Genomic DNA, 11,360 nt, shown 5'->3' on the forward strand with positions numbered 1-11,360 from the left:
AACGTTATTTTTGTAATAAAATTACAAATATGCGCGTTAAATAGTGTAAAAAATTAAAACAGCGTCGATGAGAAGTGAACAGTTTCATTCTGCATGCATATTGCAAACTGACACCTCATTTCTCTTTATCGAAACGTGCCGTACATTTCGATTACATCAAGAGAGAGAGAGAGAGAGAGAGAGAGAGAGACACGCACGTTTTTCGCTAGACTCCTTGCCTCTTCGTATATATAATGTCCTACAATTCGCGACTTTAACTTTAATGAGCTATTCTCGAACGAATTTGCAGTCGACTCCTCACTGGTGAAAATATTCAGATGCTATAGTTTACGAGAGTTATAAACGTGAAAAGAAACGTTTCTGACGAAAATAATCAACTTTTCAAAAGGCCATGTACATTTTAGTGTTTTCTTTTTTTAACTGCGGATTTCTTCTATACTACTATTTTCACGTAATTATTTCAATATAAATTAAAATATTGAAGCTATAATTTTTCTTACTCAAGATAATTTTCTTTGAAATTATCATGGTTTCTTTATATACTCGCGTCACATAACGCAATATTTAAGATTTATAAAAGGCACGGAACATGGATTATGAATTCACGAATCATACAGATGTCTGTTATTTTATTTTGTTACTACTGCCTTATTCATCTGAAAGTATCCAAGAAACCGAGTAAAAAAAACAGATTTCTCTTGTCGGAGTCGATCATAGGTAGCGTTATTCTTTAACAGACTCCTTTTTGATTACTTTGATTGACATTAATTTTTGCTTAGAAGAAAGAATGCTAGTATATTTTTTAAATTTCTAATGACACAATTTTGACACACACACACACACACACACACACACACACACACACACACACATTAAGCATTCAACAGCACATATTGCATTTTAAAAAGATTCTTTTTAAGGAAGAAGGATTGAAAGTTAATATCGGTTGTCCTTACACGGCTACTTTTAATAATAGTTTTATATGCATTCTTTTTTTGACTCTTCTTTACAGAAAAAAAGAATTTTTGCAATAAGCGTCGTGTCCAAGAATTTACAGCATATTTATGAATAAATGGTGAATGCTGGACGATGTCGCGCAGTGGCACAGATCGATTACGTAAGAGATTTTGCAAGTGAAATTTACTTTTATTTCTCGAAAGGCATGACACATTCAAAGACGTTGCGGGATTGACTTCGGATTTCGAATGTCCCAAATTGAAGAGTATAAGAAGAAGAGCCATAAAAAAAAAATGCCGCGAATATAAGCAAAGTCTTTATTTTATCGAACGATTAAAATTAGGTAGAGTCGCGCGAGCCAAAATAGAAATCTTTCTTCTTCAGTCATCTAGCTTCTTCCTCTTTATTTCATTTTTTACAAAAGTTTTCTTATGCAATAACACAGTCAAAATGTGTACATGAAAAATTGACGAGTTTATATGGTACACATTTGTGATTTTTAAATTTATTTAAATTTATTTGTTTCAGTATCGCGCTAGTTGATTTCTGTTCTGCAGTACATATTAGTTATAATAGATTGTCGTTGATTATTGCCCCGCGTGCCCTGTATGTATCGCATTATTAATTAAATAAACGATGTTAAATTTCTTATTAACCACTTAATCTTTTCACGATGCGTCGCAGTTTTCGCCGGTATCGTATAAAAGTCTCAATATAATAAAGATCCCAGTGTGTATATGTACATTGTACACGAAACACTTTCGCCTGAGCTTACACAATATCGTTGTAGCAGCATATTTGTATCATTGTATATATAGCATATGCAGTAACCTCTGTATACGGATGAATCGATAAAAAGTTGATTACGACAGAACCGAAATTACAGCAGCTTATACCACATGCCACGCCATTATAATAGAGAGCGGTCCTGACGCAATTGCAGATTAGTTATGGCTGATGCACTTTACGCGATCTAACCGGTCGAGCCAATTTTCATATCGGTTTTCTATCTTAGAAACGTTAAGTAGCACAATTTTTTTATTTGCATGTAATCCGTGTTATATTCTGAACTGCTGCTCTTACAATTAGAGAAAAAATTACACATTTTCCACACTGAGAAAAAAATATTTAGATAAAAAAAAATATTTGTCTAGATTGCTGCCAATAGCTTATTTACTTGATTACTTTAATATAATACACATGTTTGTTTGGACGTGGATATTTTTTTACTTGTTTTAAATAAAAATATTAAATTCTAGGTAAATATGTGTCGTGTATCAAGTAAATGGGCTATTGGCAGCGATCTGGATAGAATTTTTTTTTATTTAAATATTTTTTTCTCAATGCATGTTATTTGTTTGCTTATTAAGACGTGTGCTTATTAAGAAATATACAAATACAAATAAGAACGTTTAGTTTTACGTATCACAATCGTTTCTATTTTCTATATACTACAGAGATCTCTCTGCTTAATACTATAGGATAATTAAATACTAAAATACGTAATAATGTTTTAACGTTTTGAAATCGGAATGATTACAAAGCGATTTCTCAAGGGATTGATTTAAAGGAAAATTATTGGTAAAATTATTTTATTTATAATAAAATCTTTGTCTTCAAAATCTTTGTCTTAAAAGTGAAACACATTCACCATTGATAGATTCTTATCTTATTTAACATTTCTATTATGTGTAACGAAATCTCACCGGCATGCGACTCCTGGCACAATTATGGCAAACCTCATATACGCAATAATTATGTGTAATTACTCATCTTCTTGAGTCATCATCTTGACTTTGCGTGAGTATCCAAGATTTAATTATGTGAATATTTCGAAACACTTGGTTACGCGAAGTAGTGATGTTTGTGAATCAACAAAATTCTGACGTGACAATCCGTATGCGGTTGCCCTACGCCGGTCAATGTGGAATTTTCACAAGACGCTGTTACAACTCTGTTGAAATAATGAAGAACGCATCACAGAGTATCGTGCCAAATAAACGAATCTTTTAATCAGCCTGTCGTATATTCGATGAAAATACTCTTTTTTCTAAAGTGAGATGGCATTTTTGTAAATAATCGATGAATTGGATGAACGGATGCAATGAGAGTACAAGTCGAGAATACTTGTACCGTTATGTTATTACGTTACATTATTACGTTACGTTAACGTGAACGTAAACTGTATTTCTAAATGTTTAAACACTCTATACGAGAAAAATTGTATTTACGAAAAAGTTCAATATTACGAATATTAAATATTACAAACGATTACAATCAACATTTATTCTTTTTTTGCTTTTTTTTTGCTTTTTTCTTACAAGCTATTCAGATCTTAGATTGGAGACTATAATTTCTTTCACGAAAATATGTAATGCTACTAATTAAAGCTGTTCTTTGATCCAACTTTCCACACTTGGCCGTGTATCTCTATATTACATTATATACGAGTACGAGACCTGTTAAAAAAAAAAAAGAGATCTTTCGAACTTTGTCTTTGAAATTTTTGGGGATTTACTTACAATTTACAACTTGTTCAATCTTGTCTCTTTCGAGGTATGTTTCTTCTTCTCAGTTGATACACTATATTCCCAATGCTGTTTCCACTTTTGGAAACAGTCCTTGTGCACGGATTTTTCGGAATCGTACGTAAGTTCGTCCTCCTTGATGTCTTCTGAATTGTGTCGAATCTTTAGTTTTTCACGAAGGAAAATATGCAGACGGACTTGCGTGCGATCCCGAAGAATGCGTACCAGGACTGTTTCCGTACGTGAGTGGGAACGTTAAGCGTTAATAGAGTGGTGTGTCAGTCGAGAGGGGAGATGTGTTTCGAAGGAGACAAGAGACTACGAAGCAAACCCCCGATACTTTCAAGACAAAATCTTTTTAAACAAACCTTGTATATTACATTATACGATTACGCAATCGATCGGCGTGTCAAGAAGCAGCAGCAGCAGCGGCGGCAGTGACATTGTCCCTCTTGAAACGAAACCGTCCCATCCACTTTGCCTTTATCATATCGGCACCCTTCTCGGCAATCATGATTACCGGGGCATTTATATTGCCGCTGGTGATGGTCGGCATGATACTTGCGTCAATCACTCGCAAGCCGTCGATTCCATAGACCCTCAGCTCTGGGTTTACGACTGCCCATGGGTCATCGGGCGGGGCCATTTTGGCGGTGCCACTCATATGATAAATTGTCATGGTGTATTGCCTCACAACGCAATTCCAATATTCATCGGTATACAGTGGCAGGTGCTTGCAATTGGGCAATGGCTTGCTGTGGAATCTAGAGCCGAATCTTCTCATACTACTAGTCTCGCCGAAGGCGACAGCGGCCTTAACACCCTCGCGCAGCACCGCCACGTCATCTGGATGAGTGAGATAGTTGTGATACAGCAATGGATAATCCAAAGGGTTCCGGGATCTCAGTCTGATATAACCGCGTGATTTGGGCCTGAGAATCATCGGAAATACTCCGAAGACGTCGTGATTGTTGATTTTACCGAATACTTCGTTGTAGAATTCGTCAGTTAAACCATGAGCTTTCTTCACGTGGCTGCCACCGTCGGAATTGGTTGACGAGGATGTCAACATGAATTCGATGTCAGGCCAATCGTCCGTCTGATTGGCATACTTGGTGGAAATAAAGCCGACCGCTTCGAGGCCGACGCTGGACGTTAATGGACCGTCTTCGGTGACGGCGTACCTCAGCGCAGAGTTTATATTCACCATCCGATTAATCACGATGCTGATCTCGTAATCGATCGGGAAAACGAGCCCCCCGACTGCTATATGGTCTTGCAGATTCTGCCCGACCCCGGGGGCGTCTTCAATCACGGGAATTCCCAGTTGCTCCAGATGTACGCGCGGACCTACTCCAGAAAGCATCAACAATTGTGGACTATTAATTGCGCCAGCCGAGAGAATCACCTCTTTCTTAGCGAACACCACTTCCTTACGACCATCTCTGATAAACTCTACTCCATACGCTCTTCTATTCCGCGGATTTATCAGCACGCGAGTCACGTGGCTCCACAGGGAGAGGTGAAAATTTTCTCTGAGCTGGATTGGCCGCACAAATGCCTTGGCGGTGCTGCACCTAGCACCTCGTCGCATTGTGAACTGGAAGAAGGCAAAACCAGTTTGCTGCTCGCCGTTGACGTCACAAATATCGTAGCCCATTTCTTCTCCAGCCTGAAGAAACGCTACGCCCAACGGAGTGACATATGGGCTATCCTGCACGGTCAAGTACCCTCCTTTTGAAAAGAATAAAAAATATCTGTCATGTTTCGTTATAGAGGTATGCGCGCGCGCGCATAAAGAAATGATTTTCTTTTCTAATAATACTGCACATGATAAATGCAAAGATGCCGTGACAAATATGTGAAAAAGCGTCGTACGGACCTGTACCATGATATCTTGTATTGCGTGCCAAATATGGATTCCTTTGGTCCTGTGACTTTTTAAAATATGGCAACACGTCTTCGTATCCCCAACCAGGATTTCCGAAATTCTTCCATTGATCGAAATCACGTCGATTTCCGCGAATATATAGCATCGTATTTAAAACGCTGGATCCTCCAAGAACCTAAAGCGTTGAATTTAATTGACTGTGAAGATGGCACAAAATAAAAGAGCAGTGTTTGGCTAAGCGACGTCGGCTAAGCAGATTACGTAGCTTGATTTCTCAATGTGGTCTCCAGCACACAGTTTTCACTCTTATTTTTGCATTTAGAAATTAAATAAATCGCCGCGATATGAAATAATTGATATTATAAGCGTTATACGTATAGACATTATATAGACTCGTGCAAGACAAAAGTAAACGTTTTCGTACATTGAGTACGGGCACAAGAATTACTTTCACTCTCTAGCTTCGATTGTATGCCACGAATATATATTTGATCCTCGACACCTCGCCTCGCGATATGTGGCAACATGCAGTTGGAACGTTTTTGCGTCCGATAATCAATGTTTTATTGTTAACGTGTAAATTTCGATAAAAGTGCGCGTGACTCGATCAGCGCGCGGGTCTTGGATAAATACGACGGCGCGAGAGTACAATATACATATGTTGCGTGATCTCATGATATAGATCAGTGTATTAATCAATTATATTAATATATGTATAGGTCGTTTAAAAGTGAATACTTTTAAATCATCTTGATAAATATTTTGCTTGGATACAGTTTTCTTCTCGCGCTTCTCCAAAGTATAAAAGTATAATAGTCTCTACAACGAAAAATCTGTACATGGAACAATCATTTTCTATCTCGAGACTTCCGTAACCGTCTGTATAAAGTTCTATCGCGCGTAGTATTGGTGTCCCAACTCTTTTAAGCCCCTTGCACAATGTCAGGGAACAGGCAATAGGAACAGGGAATAGAATATGAAATCATGTATAAATGCAGAATAAACAATGACACAGGCAATAGACAGAGTTTTCGTCACGTTGGAAATTCTGTGGCTATTGTCTGTTGCCAACCAATCATAGCATTCGAACTTTTTAGGTTGTAATTAACGATTTTTTGGTTATTTTCCTGTGCCTATGCCTGTTGCCTGGCATTGTGCAAGGGGCTTTACAGTATATATTATACATATACCTTGCCGCGTGTCCAACAGCATCGACGATCGACCATCGCCTGGCAGGCCGTGTCTTGCGGCTGCGTGCGATACTTCCAATCGAGTTTACTCTTGTGCAAATATAACGAAAGTATCGGCACGTCGGTTATCTCGGTCTCGTGACCTCCGGCCTCCAGTAAGAGCACGGTCCATTCAGGCGTCTCAGTCAGCCTGTTGGCAAGCACGCTGCCAGCCGATCCGCCGCCAATTACAATAAAGTCGTAATCTTGACTCAATTGCTTCGTCACGCGCGGGTGATTTTCTGGATCCATGAGATCATAATTGAAGTATGCGAGCGCGGCAATCAGCACTGGGATTATAGTTATCTTGCCGATACCGACACCAAGAAGGACAGTAGCTGTTTTTATAGCGGCGCCGACAACCGTCGCGACGCTCATTTCTCGCTCTGGTCGCGTACTTTCGTACTCTCTTAATATTAATACTGATCTTGTCCGAAACTTGCGCGCATTCAAACAGCCGAGTTTACGAAAAATCTTTCGCCTCTTCCTTTACGAGTTTTTATCCGCGGGTTCCACACGGGTATCTTGTAGAAACTATCTTCCAACTATATATATATATACTGATATAACAGATAAAATCTGTTTTTATTTTATCATGCTTCTCGTCCATGATTTATATAGTGCTCGTGATTACACAACTGTGCGCGATTACGAATCGCGTCCAGCCGTAAGAAAATTTACAAACACGTGTAACGGAAATTGCTTAACGATATACGGATCAAAGAACCGTCGTCGACGCCTGGTCATTGAGAGTTACATACACTATAATTATAAAATTCAATTCAAAACACTTGGCCTTGAAATCTGTGCCAGGATCTGCAAACAAAATAAGCATTTATTTTAGGTCATTAAAATACTTGAAATTATTAATTACACTGATAACGAAAGGACTGATAATTAGTTTGTAAGATTGACATACACGATCGAAAAATTGTTTTGTGCTTTTTATGATAAGGTATTCGTCTTTTTACACGATACATGTTCCATCATAGGTAGATGTATTTTTTTCTTTCGAGTAAATATACATGTACATGTACCTAATGTTGTATACACGTAGCTGATGTCAAGCTGATTGATTTTTCGAGCACGCCGATATCAATTTTATTTTCATTAACCTTACGACAAAACAAAAAAAAAAGAAAAAATTCCGTCTGTAAAAAATCGAGGACCAGGTGAGAAAAGCTAAAATATAAAAAATGATCTGAAATTAGAAACCGGTACGACGAATAAATGTCGCGTCACCGCGGACATCCCATATATATGAATATTGCAACAATTTAGAAAGTTGACCCACATTGCACTGTTCGTTAATTATAATTCGCGTTCGTCGTTAATTTTAATTTACGTTAATTAATTTTGACCAGAACCGAGGTAAATATATATTTTTTTTATTATCTACAAATTTTTATTGCAATTTAGATAATATCAAGGAGAATCAACAATTACTGCAAATTTTCAACTTTTAATATTAAATATATGTTTGTAATTAATCACATAAATCCATAATCATATAATCACATAAATTAAATATATAATTAAAGTTTGCTTAAAATGAGAATCAAGTAAGAATTAAAGTTTTTCTGCTCTCTATGCATCTCCAAAATGTAGTCTCCTCATCGGAAAAAAACTTTTTTATCGGTCATCACTGTCATCAGCCATATTGTAGTCTAATATTGGATTGTAACTTGTGGAGAGAGAGAGAGAGAGAGAGAGAGAGTGACTGCTCAGTTCCTTGAATTTGATTATAGAAAGATCAGTCCCAAATTCGGCCAAAGGATTCGTAGATAGAAAAAAGAGATGGTTTTTTTTTTTTTGAAAATAAATTATTTCAATAATACACTTTTATCTTTATATTTCTTTTAATCGTTTTTTATTTAGCACAGCGTACTAAGTAAAAATTTGATGACGAGTTCTATAACGTTTCGGATTTCTGTGATTTTGATCAAAGCAGACATCATATTTGATTAAAAAGTATGTCGACGTCGTACGTCTTCTTTGTTAAAAAATACGATTAAAAATGTTTGCAAGTTTATCTTTACGTAAGAACCTTATACATTGAGCACGTGCCAAGTGGATTTTTATCCACACTGAGAACGAAAAATATTTTAATCCAAAAAAATGTTTTGCAGGTGGCTCCTACGAGCATATTTACTTACTTTTTACACATGTTTCGTTGGACGTGGATATTTTTATTTACGTGAAATAAGAATATTTAGTTCTAGATAAGTGTGTGTGAAAGGTAAGTGGATGTGCTCGTGGGAGCCACCTACGAGGTGTTTTTTTGGATTAAAATATTTTCTTTCTCAGTGCACTTTATACGTACGTTCAAGTTGATACGAAATGCCGAAATTCAAAAACGCAAACATACCGGTATACTAAATAGGATAAGTTTCAAAAAATTAAACTTGCGTGCTTTTTTATCACGCGGAGTTGTGTGTGAAATTAAACACCCCGATACATCAGTTGGATACGTATACTTAATCCTTTATATATACGCGTCTATATGTAACCTGTGAAAGCATTATTACGGCGCGATAAAAGGAGTCAACTACGTACCTTTCTTTAATAAAAGTATCACTTTGCATCACACGGCACTGCTGAAAGATGCGTCTCGATAAAAAGATGGAACAGAATCACAGGTGCACGTGGTATCGAAACGTTGTTGCGCGATCGAGCAGTTTAACGTGGCAGAGAAAGCGAAAGACTGAGACTTTAAGCATTATGTTGGTCATCATATAAACCGTGAAGACTTACCACTACCTTACAATCACTACACTCTACAACCTATCCCGTATCCTTATTTCACAAAGTGTGCGCGTGATCTTAAACTTGGGTATTAAATTAAGAGTAAGATTGATCTTAAACTTGGGTATTAAAACTAAGAGTAAGATTAGTAATAAAAGTGCGACATTTGTCCTAAGACAGAATACAGAAAAAAAACTCGGATAAAAAGGTGTCAAATTTTAAATTTTATGAAATATATTGATATGTGTTACAAATGTATTTACAACAACGTAGACGCACGTAAACTAACAATTAACGTCATATGCTTGAATATGTAATACATATAATATTATATTTATATTAATATTTGAAAGAATGTATATATACAGCTATATACAGGGCTGCATATTCAAAAATTTTTTAAGCATTATTGTTTATATGTAGATTATGCGTGCTTACTTACGCATGTATACGGATGAAGAAAGTTTTACTTTCGCCGAATGATTTTGAAATCTTTTCGTTACATCTTGCCTTTCCATTCCAATTCTATAAGGATACACGACGACGTGTATACTTATAGTATGTACATGATGTGTTTCAAAAATCTTAAGAGAGAGGAGCGGAGAAGGGCTATTAATAAAATTTATAATATTATATTTAAAAAATTACGAATATTATAAATAGAATCGCAAACATTTTAGACTTTATTATTGTAAATTATATTGTAAAATAGTAGTATATTGAATCTATTGTTTCGTAATTAACCATCTTATACAGATGGATGTTTTTATCTTTCGAATTTATAAGATACTTTTATGAGCTCATATCTCTATATATCGTTTGTCACAACATTTTTGTCATATGTCATGATATTACTATTATCTTCTTCCAACTATTGGTACAAATACTTTTGCATTGAAGATATTATAGTATTTTTTCGCAAGATAAAGGGTACGAAGAGTATCCTGTCGCCACGCATATTTCCGCAGTACATATCCGATCCGAAGAGAGAGAGAGAGAGAGAAAAGTATCGACAATGGCATTAATTCACGTATTATTAATCACGACTCGAGGCAGATTACATCTTGCAACATACCTCTATTATTAACTTGGCCAACTGCATGTCCATTTCGGAACTTTGCTATGCGTCATAACACGTCCATCAAAAATCATGGAAATGGAAATGATAAGAGATGATGTGAGAAAAGACACACGTTTTTGTACGTTCTTTTTCTTACTGGCTGTAAATCGCGCGTGACTGATATGCACTATAGATTCGGTAAACACGAGAAAAGTGCTTCGTATGCTGCATCAATTAAATAACAATAAATTAATGCGCACGTAAACGTAGACGCTGTAACTCATTGTCAGCGATAACGCTGCGTGTGGCTCAGATTTCCGGCGATAAGTGTGCCGTATAATCTCCTATATCAAGAATACAACAAAAACGTACTAAATAAGTTATCAAAACGTTTAAGCTATAAATTAAGATTACACGATGTACGTAATCGTGAGCTTACGAAAACATCTGGTATCTCTTAAAAACATGCTGTAAAATCACGTGAATCATTTAAGGAATAAAAAAATTTCTAGAACCTTTTACTTTTTAAAAATAAAATGTAGAAAAATTAGCTTTTACATGCATATACGGGCGACTGTTCTTGCATCATATGCGCGTACCTATACACGAATATCGAAATATCTGCACGTGAATATCTACGATTGTAACGTTACAAGTACAAAGTTTGGTTTAAACTACAACTAAAAATTACATCTTAAGAAAAAAAGAGGAAATAATACTTGATTTACCACCATTTTTATTGCAATCTAGTGTACCAAAAACTTGTACATCTAAAATTTTTGTGGCCAAGCATTGTTTATCATATCAGCTGCCTTTTCAGCTACCATCATGATTCCAGCGATGGGATTTGAGTTTGGCACACGGGGAAAGATGGAAGCGTCGGCGACGCGGATATTCGATATACCGTGTATTCGAAGTTCCGAATCTACAACCGCGCTTGGATCGGTACT

At 36.4% G+C, this 11,360-nt stretch overlaps 2 protein-coding genes across 4 annotated transcripts in view; one reads left to right on the forward strand and one right to left on the reverse strand.

Annotated features, from left to right (window-relative positions):
* Flo2 (flotillin-2) overlaps positions 1-11,360 on the forward strand; it is a 70,305-nt gene that overhangs the window by 32,996 nt on the left and 25,949 nt on the right. The window lies entirely within an intron of this gene.
* LOC139817459 (glucose dehydrogenase [FAD, quinone]) lies at positions 1,345-11,175 on the reverse strand. 3 transcript variants are annotated; one of them, XR_011733238.1, is made up of 5 exons: positions 9,162-11,175; positions 6,567-7,421; positions 5,368-5,551; positions 3,480-5,219; positions 1,345-3,416 (listed from the first exon to the last, which is right to left on the reverse strand). XR_011733238.1 is itself a non-coding variant. In XM_071785571.1 (4 exons), the coding sequence occupies exons 2-4, from the start codon at positions 6,981-6,983 to the stop codon at positions 3,895-3,897; spliced, it is 1,926 nt and encodes a 641-aa protein (XP_071641672.1). In that variant the 5' UTR covers positions 6,984-7,421; positions 9,162-11,175; the 3' UTR covers positions 1,345-3,894. The 3 variants fall into 3 exon arrangements, 2 of the variants coding, with proteins under 2 accessions (XP_071641672.1, XP_071641673.1); XM_071785571.1 differs by having other exon boundaries at positions 1,345-5,219; XM_071785572.1 differs by lacking the exon at positions 9,162-11,175 and having other exon boundaries at positions 1,345-5,219; positions 6,567-9,111.

This window comes from Temnothorax longispinosus, chromosome 8, assembly GCF_030848805.1.
Source record: "Temnothorax longispinosus isolate EJ_2023e chromosome 8, Tlon_JGU_v1, whole genome shotgun sequence".
Classification (NCBI taxonomy): Eukaryota; Metazoa; Arthropoda; class Insecta; order Hymenoptera; family Formicidae; genus Temnothorax; species Temnothorax longispinosus.

Bases quoted from the DNA above. Each gene is read 5' to 3' on its own strand.
- LOC139817459 (XM_071785571.1), bottom strand. From the start codon at position 6,983: ATGAGCGTCGCGACGGTTGTCGGCGCCGCTATAAAAACAGCTACTGTC. The intron at 5,552-6,566 runs GTATATGTATAA...TCAACGCTTTAG, and splicing joins GCTGTTGGACACGCGGCAAG to GTTCTTGGAGGATCCAGCGT. The intron at 5,220-5,367 runs GTCCGTACGACG...TCTTTTCAAAAG, and splicing joins TACAAGATATCATGGTACAG to GAGGGTACTTGACCGTGCAG.